Raw genomic sequence first — 24,738 nt, 5'->3', positions numbered from 1 at the left:
AGCTTGATATTCATGCCTATGATTCAAACAAATATTTAGCTTTCCCCATCTGGTTTTCTGAGTTACCTTAAAGAAAAAACAAAAGAAAGAAAAAGAAAAAAAAGGAAAGAAAAAAAAAACTTGAAGAGAGCCGAGTTGGAAGAAAAGGGTTGGGCAAAAAAAGCCTTCACTAGCTAAGCTAAAAAACACGAGTTCCTATACACACCATATATGATGACCCTTCCCAAAGTATCTACATTTGCCTTCTACACTGCCAGCTCAGCTCCCAGAGTAACTTTTTCCTTTATTATTATTTTTTGCTTATTTCTTATTCCACAGCCTCTCCCAAGCAGAACCCGGCAGAAACCCAGGGACACATGTAAAGCTTTCAAAGTCAGTGTCCAAAACAAAATGGCCCATCTGTCAGTTCCCCTTTGTAACCAAATAGTGACAAGATTGTCAAACCACACTTTTTCCAGAAAAACATCCTTGGGAAACTACATCTGCCTATAGTTACTAGGGCTTCATCACCCCCTTCCAAGGCTGGCTCTCAGCAGGGGAAAAGGAGCAGCAGCCCCAGGCACTTGGGACTGTCTCCACAGGGTGGAGGGACCCCCCACAACATATGTGACACATTTGGGCCATGCCCAGTGTAGAATAATCAAATGGTTTTGGTTGGAAGGGACCTTAGAGATCATTTCGTTTCAACTCCCCTGCATGAGTAGGGACACCTCCCACCAGCCCAGGTTGCTCCAAGCCCCATCCAACCTGCCCTTCAACACTTCCAGGGATGGGGCAGCCACAGCTTCTCTGGGCAGCCTGGGCCAGTGTCTCACCACCCTCAAAGGAAAGAATTTGCTCCTAATGTCCAGCCTAAATCTCCCCTCTTTCAGTTTAAAACCATTACCCTTGTCCCTGTCACTTCCCTCTCTGGTGAAAAGTCCCTCCCCAGCTTTCCTGTAGCCCTTTCAGGTATGGGAAGGTTCTCTAAGGTCTCCCTGGAGCCTTCTCAAGATTGAACAACCCCAACTCTCTCAGCCTGTCTCCATAGCACAGGTGCTCCAGCCCTTTCATTATCTTTGTGGCCCTCTTAGGGACTGCTCCTATAACCAATTTCTCCCTGCAACCACATTATCCCTCTCCCATGAGCGTCTTGGCCTCACCAAGGCTGCCACGAAAAGTCAATAAGCGAAAGCAGCAGGAAAGCTACCTCTGTTTGCAGACAAGGAGGATCTCCTGATGGACAGCTGCTCCCACATGGGCACCAACTGTCTGTCGCTCTTGGAACAGATAGATAAGACACACCTCTCTCTGCTTGTGTGAGAGTCTGAGGGAATATTAAAACAGGTGACTTCTGGGTGTCCACCTTTGCATTTAAGAATACCAAAACCCTGAAAGCTGTGTTCCTCATTCTTGGGGTACAGTGTTGTCATTTTTTGTATCACACCTTCAACAGAGAAATCTGAAACAAGAGTCACATCTAAAGAAGCCTGTGGATGGCAGTTTAGGAATGCTGGAGCTCTGTCAGTCATTTAGGTTCAGATGGCCCTGTGAGGTGCAAGGAGTTGGACTTGATGATCCTTTTGGGTCCCTTCCAACTTGAGACATTCTACAGTTCTATGAGTACCACCACAGTGAGACACTAGTGCATTTCAGTATTGGGTTATACTGATGCACTTGGAAATAGCATGCCCAGCTTTTCCTTGGAACTTGTTGCTTCAGGGAGTTCAGCAGGAGTTTGTCTGAAGCCAAAGGAGAGCAGATTCGGGGATCTGCAAAACAAGCACAGCTTCTCCTGGCTTTTCCTCTAGGGCAAACCCAGTTTTTCAAACAACAGATTTGATACATGTATCACACCAAGATGGTGGCCAGAAGTACATAAAACCATTTAAATAAGACCAATTACGAAGACAGTAAAGATTCTTGGATTTAGATTCTATAAGAAGTTCTCTAAGCTTTCTAGCATGCGAAGCTCCTTCTCAAAGTCCAGGACAAGCTACAATACAGCTTTATATTCCTTGTAATCTAATTCAGTCTTGCTGATACAGTCATGAATCCACAGATCTGCAACGCAGGTGTTTCACTGAGCACTGTGCTGTACTGTTAAAAATATAATTTCCAGAAGGAGCATGGGCTCCTTTCTACATATATTTTCTAACAGCAATGAGTACACTTGAGCCTGCTGGAGACTTTTTAAATTCAGATTCCACTGTCAAATTATTTTTTTTAAAATAGCTGAAGCCAGCTAGCTCATTCACTTTGAAGTTTAAGACTTCTTTGTAACGCTCTACTGGCAAAGAAAATTTCTTTTACAGAGTTTACACTGTGCCAACAATGTACAGGAGTCTTGAAAAATGCCTTTGTTTAAGCTTTTTAAAAGCCACCGTGGGTGAAGATAACTCTCCTTTAAGTGCAATAGAGGCTTTCACTGAAGAGCCCCAGGAACCTCTCAGGAAGGTCACACAGTGTCCTCCTGGACAGACTGGTTGTTCACATACAATTACAAGGGAAATAATTTTCTACCTCTCATACTTGATTTAATCTCTTTTTAAACCATTATCCCCAAATTTACAGTGAGTCTTTCAACACAAACCCAAATCCAAACTCAACAGCAGTAATTTATTTCAAAATTACAAATTAAAAAAAATCCTTTTACAGAAAAAGTAGTAGTATACTGAAGACAAACAAGTTTCAAACAGGTATTAGCATTTGGTAAACATTATCCTCCTCCATGTCTTTCTCTCCAGAGTATCAGGGAAGATACAGCACAAGTGTTGTCATGAAATAATGAAGTCATGTTTGGAAACAGTGAGTTACTTCAGGTAACCCTTTGTGTTGCCAAACTTGGATGTAGCAGCACTTAAGACTGTCACCTTTTATAATGTTTGCCTATAAACTTTTTCCAGTGTGGGTCTGAAATGCTGCCCAAACGCAAACAGAGAACAGGTGGGATCCTGAGGCAGGAGTCTGCCCAGCAGCTTCACTGCAAAAATCAACCCGTTTAAAACTGTTACAAAATTCCCCACAGCACATAAACAACCTATGCTGCAAAGTTAAATCTCTCTCCAGGAGACTGCACAAGGATTTCTACACTGCTCAGAGACTGAGGGACAATTTTACACTCATAAGCAGGTTGGATCATGAAATAATGGTTCCCCTGAACCTGGCATCAGGATTATTTCCTTGTTTCCACCTCTTTTGAGCCCACCAGGGAAACAGGGCTGCAGATTTGCTCAGCCCTCACTGGTACCCATCCTCCTAAGTCTTCCCTTAGCCAGATGGGAAGAGGAGAAGATAGCCCTGCAGAGCCTGCAGCACCAACCAAGGATTGATGATCTCGTATCAAATCCATGCTCCACTGGCCCTGTCTGAAGCTCTTTCTGGAAACTGTATCTTTCAGGCATCCCCACAAGCCCGTAAATCAGCCCTTTTCCAGGCAAGCCCTACACAGCCAAGGGAAGGCAGCCCAGGATGCCTTTCTAACCCAGTCCTCCTGAAAATCCTTTCATTGTGACGTTAGTTCCTACTGCAAAGGTGCGTTACCTGATGTGAATAACACCTGTCTACCACCCCTTAAAAAACAAACCAGCAACAAAGGCATGTGTAAAACCCCTGGCAGTGTTCTCAAACACTGGGAGAAAAGGGAGGCCACGGTGCTTCTGCTATTGTCTGCTCTCAGCTACATCCTTATTTGTCATAGTGGTGTCCACAATGTATTTTAACCTCATAGGTGGAGCTATCGAGCAATACCACCCTGGAAAACCAAACTGCTCTTAAATAAACAGACATGAACTTTTCCTCTGCCTGCTCGTACAGTCTCTGAGCACAGTTTATGCCATCCAGCCATCAAATGGAGTAAGAAACCTTTGTATAAAAACCACAACCACAATAGAGGACTGAGGACATGTTGACTGCTCTATGTCAGATTATTATGAGAGATGTAATTCTATTCCAAATCACACTTCCATTCAAGATTCAGTCACTGAAACAAGAGATTTCTACTTCCTCAGGTTTTAAATTATTATTATTATTTGCCTCCATTTATTAAAATGTTAACAAAGAGCTGCTTATCTTAAGGCTCAAGACATTTAGTTACTTAGTTACAGAGCCAAATAATTAAGCAATCAACTAATAGCTAACCCCAGCAAAGATTCTCACACAACTCCCTGTAACACAAAAGCCTCAGACCCCATCAAGCCACTTTCTCTTCAAAAGCCTTTAGTAAATAACTAAACACTCACCATAGCGTGCCCAGAAAGGTCAACGGACCTGACCTGTCAAGAACCCAAGAGGTTCATTGCAAAACTGAATGTCCCCATGGGGAACACCATGCTGTCAACCACCACCACTCCTCCTGCTTCTCCCACCTATTCTCCCATTTTTCCTGTCATTGAGAAAGATCCAACAAGACCACACTGAATGAGCAACACAGAATGATGATGCCAAGCTATGCCTGAAGCAGAATAGCCACAAACCCCATGACTTTGAGTCAAACCCAAGCCTCTACACTCTCTCCAGGAGACAGTCTCTGAGGGATTGAGAAGCCCAGGTATCATCAGTCAGGTTGGCAACATTCCCTCCCACCTCCCAGGCACGAGCTGATGAGCACCTCAGTTTAAGTTGGCAAGCTAATATTAAGACCAGCACAAAGTCCTCTTCTGAGGATGGATAAACTCAGCCTACAAAAGAAACAGCCACTGGTTTAAACATGCAGAGTCAGTCCTGGCCCCAGTGACTACCTCCTGTTAGCTACCAGCAAACCCAAGCCACAAAGACTGAGAGCATCTCCTTAGACCCAAGGGGGACAAAATAGTGTTTGCAATTCATCCATCTGCTTCTCCAAAGTCACTGGATTCCTGCTGTCTTATTTGCTGCCAGCTATGCCCAGCTCGGCCTCTGCCAGCCATAATCAGGAAGTCTCTGTTCTGACAAAATGCTTTCCAAGTTACTGAGGTTCCTTCTACAATTTTAAAAGACAAAAAAAAAAAATTAAGAAAAAAAAAATCATTTGTCACTGTGAACAGAAGAGCACAAATCATTCTCCCCCTTCCTCAATGTATAAAAATATTAATTGTTCAAATCTGACAGAAAAAAACCCCGACATCTTGTAGAAAAACTTCATCAAACAGCCCCAAAGAACAGGAGATATGCCACCAAAAAGAAGTGGCAGATTTAAACTTTTCACTTTTCCCTTTAAAACAAGCTCCCAGGCTGCTCCATTTGAAAATGGTGATTTTCACAAAACATTAAGCACTAGGCTCTTCAAAATTAATTGAGATTTTATTTTATTTTTTCCTGGCATTTTTAACCCTGTAATCCATATTCTACAAGGACCTTGTCATCTGATGGGTACAAAAGACAAAAGCAGACCACTGAAAAGGTATCTGAGGCAGAACTTCTTTGTCCTGGAAATAAACAACTGTAAAATGAAGTAAGTGTTGCCACACACGAATGCCTGGTACTCCATCAAGCATAGAGCTTCCAGCCACACTGAACTGCTACAACACGGACCTCCAGCACCATGTCAACTCCTATTGAGCATTACATATACTAAGATCATAAAAATAAGTGAATCTCCTCCAGTTGAAATACTTGCCAATATCATCATGGGTAAGGGAAAATATTACACTGAACTAACTTGTTTTCCTAAGCTTTGAAGACTTAGAAAAATAAATAATTCTGGTGAGCAGCAGCAAAGAGTTTCACCACTTGCAGGACCCCCTGGCCTAGAGTGAAGTTCTGCATGTGCACCTAAAGATTAACCCCATATCATTCCATCTACCTGCCTTGTGTAATGCTCTTTAACAGATGAGCAGCCACAGAACTGCAGCTCCTTGAGGTAACTACCCCAAGCAGCATTTAGCCCTGGCTACAGACACAAGGGCCTCATCACCCCCAGTAGAACAGAGCACTGGGGGCAAACCTCATGAGGTCCCCTGCAGCATTGGTGGGGTGGCTGACATGGGGTGAGGTTCCCAAACCACTTTGGCACGGTTTTGATAGCTACAAAGAAGTTGGGTTGATGTGCCTCACCCTGTGGCTAAAGGAACACAACTCCTTCTCAAAAGGGAAAAAAAAAAAATAATAAATTAAAAATTGTACTTGTCGAGGCTTCACAAAGAGATTAAAAAGTCCTACAACTTGTAGCCTGCTTGCTCCTACCTGTCTTTTATAGCTGGGATTGTTGAGTTATGGCTGCACAACCATGCAACATGCGTCAAAAATGCCAAGTATCACATGCTCATGGGCTTGGCTGTGTGCTTAATGCTTTTGGAAGTCCAGCCAGGGAAGACTCACAGCATGCCAAGTTCAAAGTAAACAGCAGAGAGACCAGCAAGGCCACCTCCTGCTGCTGGGAACTGCCCTGCAATTTCTTCCTGTTTCTCCCCATTCTTCACGGTCTGCTCCTTACAGGATGAAGACTTCTTTACACAGCAGTCACCACAGGCTTGATCTCCAGATACAGGATAGGGCAAGAAACAGCAAAGCATCAGTATGTCTGTCTTCTGCACAAAAACCTGGTGACCAAAGAGGGAGAAAACACCCCCAACCTTGAGTAGCAACACCAAAACCCTTACAATTATTGTGCTGCCTTTTATCATTTCATCAGTACAATGAGAAACTACAGGCCAACTTCAGGATTTGAAACTTTGGTTCCAGGCACCAGATCCTGACCATTTCTGCTCAAACCAGAAGTTCCATCAACTGCCTGAAGTGACAGAGTGATAGTCTCTGTGCTAAGAGTACTAGGGAATACGATCCAAACCTCACACATATGTAACACAATCTCAAAAATAATTAACTACCCTTTAAACTCATTACAGAAGAGTCTTCTCATGTAATCTATTATACAATACAAAGGGGAAATGTACCACCTTTTGCCAAAACCTCAAATGAAAAGCTGAAATTAACCTTCTTTCTCCAAAAAGTAGAATCCAAGACTAGGGTCATTTTCTTATTTCTACTTGCAGCAAGGGCAGAACACCAAATCTTCCTGACTGTGTTCTGCACATAACCAAGTAGCAGAGCAATTTAACCAGCTCCCATTGTTCAACTTAGCATACAGGTCTTCTTGGGAAAGGCTCCATAGAAGATAATGCAGCCTTGGGAAAAGGCATGACCACATATATTTAGTTGCAAAGGGGTTTACTTGGTTTTAATATTTTCTTTCATCTATTCCAACATGTAACTTTAATTCAGGTTCTCTATTTGCATTTCAAGAGCAACATAAGAACATAACAGAACACAGCACAAATCCAAACATAAAAACACAACCTTTTTTTCCCAGGTTTGCCAAAGGCCATGCTCAGAACTATTGCTACTCAACACACAAAAGAAATAAATTACAACCATGAAGTTAAATATTGCACAATTTCATGTTCAAATGTTAGTTCTGGATGCAGAGAACATCTATTCAGATTCCCTATAAGCAAGTCAGCAGTTGTTTCTTTTGTACACAGTCCCATTTTTACTCAACTATACAAATCCTCTTAATTTTAGCAGCTCGTCTGGAAGTCTCATCTTGCCCGTTCCCCTGAAATTCATCTTCTCCCACTTCCTAAAGTGGGATTTGAAAACAGTCACTGGAAACAATATCCCTGAAACATCCCCTCAGCACTTTGGAAAGTACTGTCCACAACACATACAAATCATGGGATATTCTCTGACTACTTCAAAGCATACCAGGCTCCCTTTTAATGGAAAAAAAAACATTTAGTCAAAAGGCATCAGAGCTTATTTAATCCCAGCTCCACACAGGGAAGAGTCACGAGTGGCACATGAGGACGAGGAAGGAGCAGCAGAACAAGCCCTGAAGTGGAAGCTAGGCTGGCTATCTGCACTTCCAGGTGGCCCATGACCATTTCAAGGGTTATTTTTCACTTCCAGACACCTCCACTGTCACCCGCAGCGGCTCCTGGGCACTTGGCCACACTAATGGAAGATGGTTCAAATGCTTCTGAATTGTTAAGAGAAGGGTTATTATTGGGTGGGATGTGCTGCACATTTATTACAGATCCTTCACGTTTATCCTGCACATCTGAAATACCCATGGCTCCCTGGTGAGTAAACAACATCAGATAAATCTGGGCACTTCAGCACTGTACATGATTAAACTATGTTTAATAGAGCCAAGCTTCAGAACTGCTCAAAATTTAAACTGGGGTTTCAAAAAGATTTTTTAAGGACTGCTGGGTGGCACTCAGCATTAGAAATCATCTTACTTTCCTTGAAACAAATTAAACATTGTAACACAGAGACACTGAGCAGGGCACTTTAGGAACTTGCAAAGCAAGTCCCACAAAAGCAAGCTCTCCTTGCACACCCATGTAGGTCATTGTAAAGAAAGGCTGTTATGAGCCTGACGTTGCTTTTCTGCATCACGACTTTTTATTATGTGCAAAACTAAATTGCAGCGCAGAGCTTTGATCCATCCAACCACTATTCAAGCTCCTACAGACTTGTCCTGGTCCATATAGCCTGGTAAAGGATGCCCAGGCACAGAGTCCAACTCCAAACCCCACTTGGAAACAGCTCCAGTGCAGGTAAGCCCTGCCAAGAGAAAGCCTGAGGTGACAACCACCACTTCACAGAACTCCTTTCAAAATAGAAATTCATTAAAAGCTAGGAATAAAATAAAATAAAATATTATGGCCAAAATATTATTTGCTCCTCCTCCAGCAGCTTCTCATCCTCTCTGTTCTCCCTTCCAGCCTCCCAGCACATGGCCCTTCCCAGTAAGCCCTCACAAATGCAGCCCTTTCCTCCATACAAAGGAATTTTCTCCTCCTACTGGGTTCTTGTGGCTTTGCTACCCTAAGACACTTTGTGAGGCTGCTTGACATGAGTTTGTGTCCCAAACTGATGAGCCAGTTCTTTTGAGGGGGAGGAAAAGCAATAATTACACACAACTTGCAACGGCATGTGAAGAGGGGAGGGAAAGTAGGTCAGATCTCAACTCCTCAGCTTCGCTGAGGTTCACCAAATGCTTTCACTTACAGTCACTTTAAAAATACAATTAAAATAATAATAGCACAGCAAGTGAAGGAAGCGGCAGGGTACAATTCAGCTAGAACTTGGTTTGCCTTTCTTTCCCTCTCTTTGATACGGATAATGTCATTTGTGTGGCGACAAGCAGCAAAAGGACCTGAACCAGCAGAAAGTGAAGCCTATGAGAAACATCTAGACAAGCTGCTGCTGACAACTCTGACACTTGAAAGTAGATCCAGGAAAACCAAACCCCTAAAACAGGGGTTCTTGTTCCAAAATTAAAAACAAAAACAACAACAAAAAAACACGCAACAGCTCAGCCATGATAAATAACAGGCAAGAATACCCTGGCGACATCCAAAATTGGTACACAAACTATAAACTGATTTTTTTTTTTTTTTAAATCTACATAAATATTTACCCCTCTTAGAGAACAGCTCGTTTTGCAACTGCCTTAGTTGAGAGGTGCAGTCCCCAAGCAGCAAATGCCAACTCAGTTTTGCTGACGCTCCCGACTCCGCTCGAAACCCGAAGGGCCAAATTTCCAGAACAGCTCGGCACGTTTCGTAATTACAACAGGAGCTGTTGGCTCCTGCACTCTTGAAAATCTGGTCTTTATTTAAGATTTGCTCGTTGCTCCAACTTCGCTTTCAATCAGTTTAAAAGCCAGTTTAGTCCTTCGTACTACAAGACCGCACCTTGGATTTGGGGGCCAAAATCCCCCAAACCCTCCCCCCCCCAAAGAAAAATGCTACAGACACACAGTGTTGGACCTAAATTCCAAGATCTGAATTTCAAATCCATTCCCAAACTGCTGTAAGGATAATTTTGCCCCAGCAGGGCTTCATGCCAAATCCAGTATTGTCCAGTTTCCCACAGCCACCACAAACACCCACCAGTACATCCTACCCTGTGCTGTAGAAGATGTGATGGAGGAGCCCAGCATGTCCAGCTGGGGAACCAAGCCCTCAGACACAGTGGTGCAAAACTCCAGACTCTTCATTTCAGACAATTTTTGGGTTCCTCATGTCTTTTCAGCATGAATTTTGCAGTTATTTAGCTGCAGCAAAATGAATTTTCTCTTCTAGTTCAACCAGGTGCACTATTACAAACAGACAAGATGTAACTTGCCTAAGTGGGTGATGGTTCTTTTAATAACACAGATGTATATTGCTAAGGAGTGTTGCTGCTAAGAAAACCTCCACTTCTACTCTAAAGCTTCAACCTTGAGGACTCACAATGTCTAACACTTCAAAATCTGAGCTTTCTAGTAAGGAATTCTTCTCTAGTAAGGAAATCTTCTCGATTAATGATAGAAATAGGGACAGATAAGTCTTTCTCAAACACTCATCTGTTCCTAAATTAAATATTCATTCTAAGAAAACACTATTCTTTTAATGCATTTGTATAAAGGCAAGTGAGCATTTCTACTGAAGCTGGATATAGAAATATGCTCATTTAGACCTATGCTATGGTTGTTATTAAAACACCACAACAATCCATCATCTCATGCATACACAACCTTGCACAACTGGAGATGTCAGCATTTGCACTGTACATTTGGCTCACAAAGGTTTGTAACTTGCCTGTAAAAAAATCTTACTAAAGCCTGAAATTTTTTGCAAGTTCTCTGCCAAAGAAGAAATATTTAGAGATTAGAAAACTATGCATCCATTGGAGTTGGTGGCTGGTTTGGGGGTTTATCTATGCAAGTGGTTTTAAAAAAAATAAAAACCAAAACAAAAAACCTCCCACAAAGCAACATCTTTGAAAATCTTCTGGCTCCAAGAAATAAAAAAAATAAAAAAAACACTAAAGGAATCGAATTCCTAAAAGCTAAGTATTTCTTTTCTTCAAAAAGCTGCAATACTCCAGATAAGCCTGAAATGTGCAAATTTTTGGTGCTATTTTGCAACAGAGCTGCCAAGTTGACTCGTTACCAACTCCTGGTGCCTCAGCAGCACCCACACTAAAGAACAACCCTACCCGTGCCCAATTAGTCTGCAACTCAGGACTGTGGCTCTGCTGGGATTTTCAACCAGAATGGACGCATTAAGTCTGATTCAATCTGGCTGCTTGTACAATTCCTCAGAATCTCAGCTAGTAATTCCTGTACTGGGCCAAATAACTTACTGAACCGGAGCTCTGAAAGGGCATCCAGCCCTCACCCAGAGCTGTGGGGATGTCACATTCCTCCATAATGGGCTGTGATAATTGCCCTTCCTTCAAAAAAAAAACAAAACACACAACCCTCTGATTTCACTAATCAGCTTGAATTGTTGATTGTAACTTGCAGCTATCCAAACCACTGCTCCTGTACCAAAAAAACTTAAAAAAAATAAATAAATATGTTTTCCTTCCAAATTGGAAGCAGCACCCTGGTGCCCCTCTACTGCCTCTGCCCCAGGGAGATGACCACTGAGTGGGGTCCCACCAGCCCCACAGCCCTTCCAGCAGGGTGGCACCAGCATGGAGAGGACCCATGGGGGCTCCACGGCAGCTCCCTGGGAGCCTGAGAAGCCCCTCAGAAGACCCACCATCCCAATCCAGGCAGGTCATGAAGGATCTCTGGGTGGACTGTGCAAAGTGCTGTGACCACAGGCGACGTTAACCTTTAAGAAACGCCAACATTTTTACAAAGATTAAGGTATATTGCTTAAATTATGCAACATTTTCACCGAAAAGGGGAGGCACTGCTCTGGGTACTGCACTGAACATATTGATATTTGTATGCTGTTTAGTGCCAGCAAATAGCTGTGACTGAGTAAAACCCAAGTGACAACTCGTTACTCACACCAGAGCCCATCATAATAAGCACACATCACCCATTAAAGAAGGTCTCTTTTCTTTCACTGCTGCTCCTAGGAGCCTCCCAAACACACGTTTAAGGTCATTTTGAACTACTGCACTTTTCCCAGGGCTCAGAATTAGGCTGCCCCTCGTGGAAAGCTTAAATTAGTCCCTTGAAATTTGACCTAAATTAAAAGAAGCGAAACACATTGTTATTGCACCAGGGAGGGCTGTGAGTGGGTGCTCCAAGGACAGTGTCAAGGCTCTGCATGTGGGGAAGAGCCCAAATTAGCTACCCAGCAGAACGATAACACACAGCTTGGGCAAGGGAAGGTCAAGGGAGAGCTTGCTATTTATCAAATATATGTCTAAACTAATTATTCAGTTCACAAAGTAACCCTTCAACCCATGTGTGCGGTCAGAGCCCTTTGGAAATGCTGGCTATCATCAAAGGCCTTCTTAGCCTGGGTGCACAGAAAGAGAATGGCTCCTTTGTACACACCAGGGTGGACTTATTTCTAAATATTTAAAAGCAGAAAGTCTTTATACTCCCTAGGATGAAAAACACAGATGTAAACACTTGATGCAAGATATAATTTGATAGTTGACAGTCCCCAAACGAACTCCTACAGGTCCTGTTTCTGCTCACACTGTTTAAGGGCTTCAGATTTTACTATTGCTGCTTGAGGCACAAAGCACCACGACCTGTAACAACCCTGCTCAAGATCCAGCACCCACGACATCAATATTGACATTACAATTTACAATGGCTCAAGATGCCATCTTCAGGGTAAATACTTCCCTATGTACCCATGTCTAATGGGCACGATGAGACTCGGAGCTCCACAAGTCCAGGGTTTTATAAAAGCACCTGAGAGAAGTGTGCTACCAACGAGCTCAGATTGACTGCAGATAACCAAAGGTAAAGCACCTTGATGCATGATGTCTAGGACACATCCTGCACATAAACTGTGCTAAAGTACCTACTTAACCAGATACTCTGCAAAAAAATGACTGCCACTGTCCCTAAAGCTACATTTAGCTAAGAGACAAGACCATATTCTCTACCACAAAGGAATGTAAAGCAACAATCTCAATTCCTGTTAGAATATTAAAAAAAGGCTGTATGCAGGACTGAGTCACTAAGAAAATAAATAGTAACAATAAAAGCACCTAACATTAAAAAAAAAAAAGCAAAATTTAGAGGATGTCCATGAAGAAAGACTAAGGAACAGATCAACACATCACAAAAGGTCATTGCCCTGCTGACCTTCTCAGCTGGTATGAAATGTCACTGCTCTAACGACTGCACAGTCAGCAGCCCTACCAAAAGTTTGTTATTGGAGCACCTGACCCCCAAAATTAGCTGTGGCCAAAATGTTTGGTATTTACTAAATTAAAAAAAAAAAAAAAAAAAAGGCTGCTTTGTCTTTGAAGAGAATTTTTTAAGGGTTTTTGTTGGGTCTTTTATCAGCTGAGAGAGCCTGTGGGTGGTAGTGATAGAACCCAGAGAAGGTGATTGTGTAAAAAGTTGGTTATTTTTTTTAAAAGAGGTTTAAGGTAAGTACATAAAGGAGGTTTTATTTGCCAAATCTCAGATATAAATCCCACACAATTCCCTGTATTCTGCAGCATAAAAGCTGTTATTATACCATTAACTTAAAAGCATGGGTTTTTTTCTGGTAACGATTTTGGTTCTCACATCTGAAATTGTTTCATGTCAGTAACGTTCCTGCCCAGGGAAGAAGTTTTAAATGCTTTTCTAACTATTTACAGTTTGATAAAACCCACATTCCACCTTCTGGATATTCACTGTGGAAGAAACATTTTTAAACTATTCTTTGTAAAATAAGAAAAACTATTCTTTCCCTGAAAAGCTGAAAAACTACAAGGCTTCCTTCAAAAAAATATTACTCTTCTCCCTGCAAAATACTCCACAAACCAAGCAATCACACTCTGATTTAACCCCCAAACCAGAGGATCTCACTACAAACAGCTAATCTGTAACCAGAATTATTCATGCTTCTGTCATTCCTCTGAAGAGCCAAAAAGGCACCAGATGTGCAATTAATAAATCACACAGTAAATGGCGTTTAGAGTTGGGCTTTTCCTTAATTTTCAAGTTACCTTCAAAATAAAAAAATAAATTTTAAAAATCCTTGCTATCAACAATCTTTAAGGCTGACAGATGACAATACTGCTATATTTTGTTATTTTTTTTCCAGAATGCTTGCTGGGGAGGAGGGCTCATCGTCTCTAAATAGTTCATCCCCTGCCATCAATAAAATTCTACTTGGAACGGAGTCTAAAAATGTGTTAGCTGGTGACGTTTATTTTTAGAGGCAGTGGATAGAAACAAATAAGTTTTGCATGAAAACGTGTTAAAGAAAAACAAAAGTTGTATCCATGGACATGAGTAGTAGAATGTGTAAAGGCTAAATTCTCTCCAGCAAGCTTGCCAAGTCATAAGTGTTCTAGGGACTTACTATATCAGTGTGACAGTTGAGTTATTAGAAATGTAATCACTCCCCTGAAGGACAGGTAAAACCTTATGAAGGAAGCCTCATTTTCCCCCCAAGGTGCTCAGAAAGCAGGAAAGATCCTACGCAACACAGTAAAATCAGTCTTAAATACAATCAGCTCACAACAATGAAAAAAACAAAGCAGCCTCCCCTTCTCTTCAGAGAAGAAAACCACTTTGCAAAGCTTGAGGAATGGATATATCTACAAGAATATACCAACAGGTGCAGGCTTAGAATAGGAGATTTTATCAAAATGTCTCTTCCAATGTAAAGGTTTCAATTAGCCTTTGCTTTCTCAGTAATGAACTGCAATCCTTGCTATTCAAAGCTCAACATTTACACTCGCAGAACTTGCAACCCCGACACGGTACCGATTGTTCTTGGATATTAACAACACTAGGGAAAAAATATTCTAAGTTCAGACACCAGTAAAGCTGCAACACCATTTTTGCAGAGTGCTGGCAGAATGAAACCAACAGGCCACACGACTAAAAACTATTGGGATTTCTCCTTCTCTGAACTTCTCCCATTAAGAGAATCCCAAAGACAAGCAGCAATACAGCCATTTTGTTCCTTGAGACAGCAACACGTAACACTTGTGTAGGTGCAACAGACTGGCTTCCTTAAAGACCCATTCCTGAAAACTGCCAGCTGTACACTTTGATTATATAACGTGGTGACAGTCCCAAGTGAAATCACTGACACCACTCGCTTGCATAAGGTTAAATTAGCACGTGCTTGCGTGAACACAGCCCGTGTGCGAGCAAGAAAAGTCAAAAAAACTTAACTCTGAAGGGCTAATCTGTTACTTGCCTCAGATTTACCAAAGCACATAAAGATTTTGACTTCCATTTCAGACATACAGGCAGTTAATTTTAACTTCTTTTGTAGAATTAAGGATTCTAGAGTGATTTACCTTCAGGTTCCAGCGTGGCGTCTTCAACAACTAAATTAAACGAAGGTCGAGCAAGGGAAAGTCCAGCCATGGTGACCACCACCAGGCAGATAAGGCAACCTGAATCCCAGCTGACCATCTTTTTAGAGTAAATTCCTGGTCCGTTTCCATATCTCCATGTGGACTTTAATCCCATCTGAACACCTCTAGAGAAGCATGGAGAGAAAGCAGTGCCTTCGGCCAGGGTAATGCCTCCTCCCTTGGAACAACGGCTGCTGCTGTGGGGAGGAGAGATGTAACAATGTCAGCAAAACCATCTTAAACAGCAAACCAAAACACTTAATAAAGCCCCAAACAGAGCTGAGGTGAGAGGGGGGGAGGAGGAGGAGGATGGGAAAAACAGTTTTCCAGCTTCAGGAATATGTGAAAAGTGAGTGACTTTTCATTTTCTGTTAGCAGTTTCTGTCATCACCTGAGGCGTAACCAAGTCCTCCTTGTTTTCACAAAAAATCACTTCTCAGCACATATTTAGAGAGCTATTTTACTGACAGAAAAATACAGTTTTGAAAAAAGGAGACGCACACACATGTGCAGGCATAGAACCTGTAATGCTGCAAAATTACCACAATTATACAAATTATATTCTTGTTATTGTTTGAAGGTTTATGTAAGTTTGCCTTGTTTTTCATTCCTTCACCTAGGCAGTTCAGGAGCCAGCTGAATTTGCAAGAATTCAGTAATTTTCCACAAGGAAAACTGTTGAAAAATACTCTTGAGACTTGGATAATCCGTAAAACTTTAATACACCTCAGAACTTCCAGCTCCCCTATGGATCTACCTTCTTCTGTCTCAGATCAGTGCCCTTTCAAAGCCTGAGAAGTCCTGTACAGGTGAAAGCTCCAGTCTTTGCAGGGATCCTAATTAGCTACATTGCATTACAGGCAATTAAAACCCGTATAAAGTGTGGCACTGATTGCCCCAGCATCGTTTTCCATTCATATATGCTAACCTGCGTGCACACACATTTCTCTTCTCTCTCAGTGATGCTGATTGACATTTAGCTTTCAGAGAGGGGGAAAAAATAAGTCTGCTTTATTCACAGTAAAAACTGGTTTAAATGGATAGAGTTAACTGGTAATCCAGGCATGGGCTGATGGAGGAGAAGCGCTACCGAAGTAATTGGCATTCCCTTCGGGAGACCCTGTTGCCACCAGACTAAGATGCCAGGTGAGGGTCAGAAGAGCATCCTCACAGGGTGATTTAACAGCTCAACCAGAAAATTAGACCCGATTTTCCGCTTCAGAAATAAAAGATGGTAAACTTCAGTAAATGGATAAAATGAAGAAACTGCAGCAATTGTTCTAATCTGGCCAATGATTCATCCTAGATGTGATGAAGCCCAAGGGAAGCTTAGAAAGCACGGGGGAAAAAGAACATCACTCTCCCTCCTTTTCCCACAACCTCTAAAAACAACACAAAAAACCCAAACAAAACCCAAAAAAAAAAAAAAAGAGAAAGTGTAGCCATAAATAGGTAAACTTCTCAAAATTCCCTGTCATTTGGGTGTGGTACCTCAGCATACTGTACACAGAAACGTGGACAACTATTCTCTCTTCAGAAAGCCAAGCATTAAAAAGTTTATTCTCATTTTATTAGCCTTTTGCTACCTGCTACGTACAAACCAAGTTGCCAGTGCTAAGGACAGAAAGTCTGCTGAGGCATCATTTACCTTGGGTGCTATAAACAGTAACTTCTGGAGACAGTAGAAACAGATTTTAGACGACATAAATAAGGCACTTGGGGAAAATAACTAATACACAGTATTTCAGGCAAATCCCTGACACTTCAGGGGAAGCTTTTCCACCTCACAGCTGATACCAGCTCAAAGCTCCGTCCCTCCTTTAGACATTTAGGCATAGCATGAGCATCCCAGACCACAAGCTAGCAACTACTATTACATCTCCAGTGAAACCACCACCAGACTACTGCACAAACATCTGCAAAGAGCTCAACCAGCACTTCTTTAAACAAGCACAAAGCAGGTGTAGAACTGAAGCGAGCTGTCCCCGGGACAGGTTGACCTTTGGTGAAGGACCAGAGCAAGCCCTCCTGGATGCTACCACCCAGGCAAGCCCCCAACTCCCTGTCTGCCAGCCACAGCTTTGTAGCTCAGTTTATCCAGCTGTAAAGCGGGGAGAAATGCTAATTAGCAGACTGGATGTAATATTAATTTAATTTCCATAAATCATCCTGTAAACTCCCATTAAAAGCTAGGTATAGAAATGCAAAATGCAATCAGAACTTTGCAAAAAAAAAGAACACATACCAGAATGCTAGCACGTATTCCAGACTCTTTTAACAGCATTAATTCCACTTACATTTCAGCTGTTTCAGATTTCCAGGCTACATGAAATGCCACTGAAAGCATGTTTGTGGGTCCTACCCTCATCCTCAGTCCTGAAGTGCAGCACAAGGCTACTTGACCACAGCATCATCTCACCTGAAGATTTAAGCCAGCTTCTGCACCTCAACATATCTTTCTGCCAGCAGAAAGAAGGGACACTTGATCCACAGGGCAGCAGGAAATTCGAAGGTGTAGCTTGCAAAGGTGTAGCAAAGCAAAAATCAGAGCTCTAGACCCATTCGTGGAGCCGAACCCCTTTTTACCACCACAACAGCAACCGGGGTTCAAGGTTTGCACTTTCCCCAAAGAAGCAGAGTCTGATGAAGATGAAACGAAACCAAATTCTTTTCATAGTTTAATCGCCACAGTTGCTGGGGGACAGTCTCTGGAAAGACCTCCTGTGCTGGATAATTATGTACCTCTATCTCAATGTTTGGAACACAGCCCCAGCATGCTTTTTGGCCTCCACAATTCTGGCTTCCTGACTACAATACCATAATCCCTCCTGGAGTCTCAGACTCAGTGAAAGCCACACGTAGTGTTTATTTTTCCCCCTGAAAGGGAACTCTGTCTCTCTTCTCAGCCTACACTTTGGGGAGGAGTTGTCAGGCTCCCATGATTGATGGCTCTCCTTGCCACTCGCTCATCAAGTCAATTTTCACCTCGTCACATACCTGCCCAAATTTCTTTGCCAAACTGACAAGCATGGGAAAGCAGACTGGTTTGGGAGCCCAACCAAATTCCTCCAAGCTCTACTTCAGCTTAAACACACTCGCACACGCAAACAAGTAGTACTTGTTCAGCAGTGGCATTAATTAAACTCAATGCTCAGTGTTCTTTTTAATCTACTTCCATTGTTGTTTATAAGATGTTTATCACTCCCCAGGGAGAGTACAATTTGTAGAGTATGCTAACCAAATCAATACATTGCTCACTGTACAACTCTCCAGCATCTTTCTCCATTAGGCAGGGAACAGCAAAATCTGAATGAAATCTGGATCTTCCCTCCACAAAGAAATCTCAAGCATCCTAAAAGCCCAGTGGCTCCATCAGAAAAACCCAGGTACGTGAAGCTTTAAAGCTTTATATACACATACACAAACACATACGTGTCTATAAATACACACACCGCTCTATCTCTAACAGGATTGTTCATCACAGCTTCATCTCCAAGCAAATCTGAGCATCACAGCTATTAAACATTAATTCTGAAGGACTAATGGGAACCGGCTGGCAGCTTCAGTACTTTTTCATTGTTTGAACTTCTTTCATTTGCTTTCCAGGACTATCCTGTTTTCCTCAAGTCTTTTGCCACTAAGAGATCAGGAGGGGCAGGGGGGGGGGGGGGGGAGAAAAATCTGCATTTTAATTGACATTCCAGAGAGAGAGAAGTCCAGAGGCTGCTGATTGCTGTCTATTCAGCCCAAACAGGCTTTTCAGATGAAAATGAGTAAAGGCTAGTGGAAGATTTACAGGGATTTGGTACAAAGGAGACAATGAAGTTTTAAATGTTGATAGCGTTTCACACCAAACGCATAATGGGTCCCTGTTTGAACGGGCCGTTTTGCATTTAAATATATATTTCATTGAGGATTTCTTCTCCCCCTGGCCTCAGGCGGGGGCAGTTCTGTGCCGCCGGCCCCTCGCCCCGGAGCACCGGGCGGGGAAGGGGGGACGGGACCTCCCGCTCCTCGGCCGCTCCAGGCTCCGGGCGGCCCGTCCAGGCGGTGCCGGAGCCCGAACCGGGAGGGACGCTCCCCCGGGGCCGAGCCTTCCTTTCTCATCCCCCGCTGACCCTCCTGCTTGTCACCGTTAGAAACCGTCCCCAAAGACACCCGGGCATCCAAGCGCCGGGAGAGATGCGGGGGGGGAAGCGGCACGACCCCGCCACGGCGATGAAGGGACGGAGAGCCCGACCCGCACCGTGCCAGGGAGCGGAGCCCCGCCGCATCCCGCCCCGCAGCTGCCCCAGGTGCCGGGAAAGCTCCGGCATTCCCAGCCCTCCTCCACCTTACAACCGCTTGGCTTTTTTTTTTTTTTTTTTTAGGGGCTGCGCTGTCCCCTCCGCCCCGCTCCTCCCCAGCCCGATGCCATTCATTACCTGCAGCGGGAAAGCTCCGCGGGAAGGCTTCGCGCCCCGGTAACAGGCTCCGGTGCCGAACCGAGACTCCCCGGGACGGGCAGAAACTCCTGGGCGGCCGCGCTCACTCGGCGGGCAGCCCCGGCGGGGCCGGCTGGCAAACCCAAGCACAAGCCCGACAGCCCAAGCCCGCAGCGGGGCGCATCCCCCGCGGGACGCGGCCGGGGGGGAAGCAGGAGAGAGGAGAAGCAGGAGAGGCAGGAGCCGGCCCGGCGTCCCGTCCCGTCCCCTGGCTCGGCTGCAGCCGCTACCGCCTCAGAGGGGCGAGCCCGCCGTGCCCGGCGCCAGCAGCCTCCTCCCCCGCTCCGGCATCGCCGCGGCTGCCGCTCCGCTCCATCCAGCCGCTCTCCCCGAGACGCCGCAGCTTTGTCGAGCCGACAAACCCCCCTCGGCTGGGTGGGTGGGTTTTGGGTTCTCCCCCCCCCGCCTCTCTCTCTCTCTCTCTCTCTCTCTCTCCCCGCTTTCCCTCTCTCTCGGCGCACTCCTCCGGCTCCCTTCCTCCCTCCCCTGGTCACTCCCCCCGCTGCAACCCGAGCCGTTTCCTGGACGGTGCTGCTCGGCTCTGCCAATCGCGGCAGCCGCGGCCCCGCAGCCCCTTCCCCCGCCGTCCTGCCCGGCCCGGTGCGGGAGCCCCCGGCCCCGCAGCCCCTTCCCCCGCCGTCCTGCCCGGCCCGGTGCGGGAGCCCCCGGCCCCGCAGCCCCTTCCCCCGCCGTCCTGCCCGGCCCGGTGCGGGAGTCCCCGGCCCCGCAGCCCCTTCCCCCGCCGTCCTGCCCGGCCCGGTGCGGGAGCCCCCGGCCCCGCTGCTTCGCCGGGGTTGCGGGGGGCTGTCAGCAGAACGGGGGGTGGGAGGGAGGTCAGAAGTGGGGAGATGGCTGCTAAGAGGCAGAGGGGGAGAGAGGGGAGCAGGACCCCCCCTACCCCGGCCCGTGCATCCCCAGGGAGAGGGGACGCGCATCCCACAGGGATGGCGAGGTTGGAAGGGGTGGTTAATCCCCCTGGGGTTGCGCCACTAATGGTTTTCCAACGGCTTGGAAAGGAAAAAAAACCAAAAACCCAGCGTGGTGGTCCTTGGGCGCAGGCGGTTCCCTCCGCACAAGGGAGGGATGCCGGGCGGCATCGGAATCCTCACCCAAAAATGGTACCAGCTCAGCAACTTTCCCCAAAAACCTCTCCAGAAGTTGTTTGAGCTCAGAATCCTGTGGCCTGTCCCAGCTAGAGAGGATGACTGGATAACACCCGCTCGAAAGAATCACCTTCGGCTTACCAGCCTTTCAGTGCAAACCCTTTTTTGTTTGTTTGTTTGTTTTTCCAACTGACTGTGAATTTCAATTGTGTGCATAGTGCCCAAACCGGGAAAGCTGACGAATAGTTATGCAAACTTCATTTACCTGGAAGCACAGATTTCAAACTGCATCCCATTGGTATGCAAAACTCAGTATGACTTAACCTGATACTCACTTAATAAAAGACTTGCTTCAGATACCATTAACTAAAAGGCTGCTCATCCTGAGCCCATGTCATGCTTGCTTTGCAGACCCAGCTTGACAACAAAATCAATAACGGGTGGTTGCCTCAAATTAAATCAGCATTGATCAATTTAATGTTACTTTATTTCAGCATAGCCCTACTGTACGTTTTACATGTTGTGTGCAATATTGATCAAGGGGATTTTCAAGGACTGTGGCTGCACAGCACAATGTAACTCACTATTTACATGCTTCCAGACACCAATCACTTGAAAACAAGTTTTCCATGGAATACGTACTTACTTACTTTCCCACCATCCCCAGCAGCAATGCAGGCTGTGTGAGGGGTGGGCAGGCAAATTTGTAATTGATAAGAAACACAGGTTTAATTTTATTTGTTATTGCTCCTAAAGCAACAGACATCTGAAATGTTCTAATTGAGAAGCAGAGATGTCACAGGCAAGATACAATTTTCCCAGCTCTGGGCATGTCCATCTCCCATTGAAAACATTGTTAATGCATTCTCACATAAATTATTGTCTGCCACAGGAAGCTGCAATACCTTTCCCCACTCATCCATATCTTTGCATCCTCTGAATGAAAAGGAAGCATTCCACTAAAAAATGATAAATCAGAACACTTATTTCTGGAAGCACTCGTCAGAATTTCCTCTTTTTTGGGGGATGAAAAGATAGCAGTCTATCTATAGCAGCCGTTTCTCTTAAATGAGCCACATTCTCCTAAAGTGGCCCGTGACAGCCCAACTCCTCAATCTGAGAAAAGCAGAAGCATGTTTGGAATTAAAAGGGGGGAGTGGGGGGATCAATTCTGTCATCATATTTAGGCTTCAAGAGATCTCAGTGGGCCCAGGGAGCCTTTCAGAAAAGTTCGGCTGCTGAATGAGGGCATAATCTCTTTACAGTTTTTTCCTCCTCCTCTCAAAGTGGCTGGGATCTTTTCTGTGAGCCCTCCTGCACGTGAATGGTGTGGCTAATAAGCCTATTAATGAGGTTCCACAGCGGAGTGTGAATAGGTAAATAAGCCCCAATCTGTTGAGGTTCAGGAGCAAGGGCAGTAAAGCCATCATGAACTAAAGGTGACAGTTTGAACTGAAATAGGAACAACAGCTCCAGGTTTCAAGTGAAAGAAAAGACAGACAAGGCACACATTCAGTCTCCTTCTACCCCCTACTGAGTCCTATTTTCTTTCCCATTCTTCCTCCTTTATAAAATGTCTTGAGTAGTCACCCATTTTTTCAAAAGCTCTTGAGACGTCCTTTTTCATCCTGGCAATGATACATCAATAGGGAGGAAGGAAAATGAGGACACCAATGCTCCTTTGCCCCGCAAGTTTCAAAAGCAGGAGCAGTCCTGTCCCCCCTCGCATATGGAAGCGGGGGAGGAGAAAGAAACTTAAATTGAATCTTTCAGCCCTGCCAGCTCTTTGTCGCTGCTGTCAGCTGGACCCAGGTCACCCCTCCCACCCCCGACACACGGTTAATGTTCACCAGGGGCAGGGGACAAGCAAGCGAGGGGCTCCAGCTGCAGGGAGGGCACAGCTGGGCTCAGCCAAAGCTCCATCACAGAGCCAGCAGAGGTGAGGAGATGGATCCGCTCCCACCTGGCATCTACTTTACCTGGCAGGGGAAGGTGAAGATGTGAAGATGCACCTAAGACTTTAGGTTGCTCCTGGGCTGGATCCGCAAGAGCCCGACTCAAGGGCTTTTAGGGATGAGGGTAGAAGGTTAAGCAGAAGACAAAGAGCTTGTATCTACAGGGAGATGAGGTGAGGTAGGCAACCAATGCCCTGGAGTACTGTGGGAAAAGTCACCTCAGGAAAAAAAACCAACATAACAGAGCTTCTGAGCAATCCTCAGTTCTAATCCTTACTGAGTTTCTGACATTTCTTTTAAGTGCTGAGGATATGAGTGTAGTCAAGGCTCCACAGAACCCGTGTCCTCCCTGGGAGCCCATCAAGGAACCAGCCCCAGCCCTGCCACATTGCAGACAGATGGCAAGGGAGGCCACAGGGACATGTGGGAAGCAAATTCTTCAGTATCTGTCTATTCTCCAGGTGCTGGACCTGCTAACGTGTCACATTTCCATCTATCTGATGAAAATAGGAATATAAACCAGATAATTAAATAAATCTAAAAAAAAACCAAAACACAACACTAGAAGAAAACCCACACAGTAAAGTTTGAGAGAACTATGGGGAAAAATCCTCTAGATTCTAGTGCATGAGGGTTTAGCTTCTCCATGGAAGACAATGGGAAGCAACATTTCTTCCCTGTTATTCAAGCTGTCCTGTCCAAAATGTTTGCTTGACCATGCTGGATAGAATTAATTTTTTATTTTTTTTTTTTAAGTTCTTCTAAAGCTAAGTGCCTAAACCCAAACTCTGGCAGCTAAAATGTTTACCTGGTTTCCAAAGTATTTATGGCTCCCTTCCCTGGCAGCTTTGGAAGTTTTTTTAAGGTGCCAAAGAAGCAAATCATAGGAACCCACTTCTGAAAATCTTTTTCTATTCAAACATGTGCAAAGTTGCTCCAGATATTTGTCAATGTCTTAGGGGAAGGTCACTTCATATTCATACAAACCCAACCCTTTCTAACATAAAAAACTACTACTGAGAGACTTGCATCACTAATCCTCACCATGTATTACTTCAAGATGCTGCTAAACTGAAACACTGAGATAAGAATTCCTTTATTTTAATGCCAGTAGATCCAATAATTATCCATAAAAGTGCAAAGCAGATGGGCTACCAAGTGCTTCTGCAGCAAAATGTATACAGGTGGGGAGGGTGCTGCACTTGCCAGCCCGTAAAGGGATAGTTTATCACCAAAAAACCTCACTTTGGTTAAGCTACACGAATTTGCAAATTAGTTACTTCTGCCTATCTATTTTTGATCTCTCTCTGCATTATGCACAGCAGAATCTTCTAAGAGATACTTCTTCAGGCAGTAAGGCCAAGCAGCTGGAAAAAAAAAATAAAATTAAAAAAGATTTATTTTCACTGCTATTGTGTCAATGCCTTGTAATGGCATTTTGAATATCAACACTCCCTCCAGACTGTTATGCCTTGTAGCCATGTAACCTTTCTAGTATTCCTCTCATTTGGTGCCTCTTAAGGAGAAGAATCAAAAAAAAAATAAAAACAAAAAATGTTGTTATTATTCCACTGCTGCAAGATATATTTAAACAGGAAATGTGGTGTGTTAGGAGCAGGGTATTACTCTGGGATACTGGACATTGGATGCTTTCTGCCCTTCCACATCAGCTTTCCTACACAGTCCTGGGAAAGACACTTAATTTGTCTGTGTCCAAGCTCTCCAGCTATGAAATGAGAATAATAGATGCTTCCTGTCTCCCACCCTTTATCCAGTTCATCTATTTAGATGGTAAGCTCCTCATCTCTGACCGTGTTTTTATGCATGGCTTAGAACAATAGGACACTGATCTCAGCTGGAACCTCCAGGCACTTCTATAATGCAAATATTGAATACTAAATAATGAAAATAAAAGAAAATCCTCAATTTATTATGTGTTCT

The 24,738-nt window shown here is 44.3% G+C and overlaps 1 protein-coding gene across 7 annotated transcripts in view; it reads right to left on the bottom strand.

Annotated features, from left to right (window-relative positions):
* The window catches only part of FGFR2 (fibroblast growth factor receptor 2), an 85,319-nt gene extending 65,228 nt beyond the window's left edge, over positions 1–20,091 (bottom strand). For 3 of the 7 annotated variants that reach the window (XM_051618884.1, XM_051618886.1, XM_051618887.1), the window contains exons 1-2: positions 19,680–19,704; positions 15,196–15,449 (exon numbers count right to left, since the gene is read on the bottom strand). In XM_051618884.1, the coding sequence (XP_051474844.1) occupies positions 15,196–15,370 (175 nt within the window). In that variant the 5' untranslated portion in view covers positions 15,371–15,449; positions 19,680–19,704. Of the gene's footprint in view, positions 1–15,195; positions 15,453–19,679 lie in introns of all 7 variants that reach the window. The other 4 variants (XM_051618882.1, XM_051618888.1, XM_051618883.1 and 1 more) reach the window with 3 other exon arrangements.
* Between the last annotated feature and the right edge of the window lie 4,647 nt (positions 20,092–24,738).

Source organism: Apus apus, chromosome 4, assembly GCF_020740795.1.
Source record: "Apus apus isolate bApuApu2 chromosome 4, bApuApu2.pri.cur, whole genome shotgun sequence".
Classification (NCBI taxonomy): Eukaryota; Metazoa; Chordata; class Aves; order Apodiformes; family Apodidae; genus Apus; species Apus apus.
The sequence above is the reverse complement of the archived record's forward strand: the minus strand, read 5'-3'. Positions and strand labels throughout refer to the sequence as shown.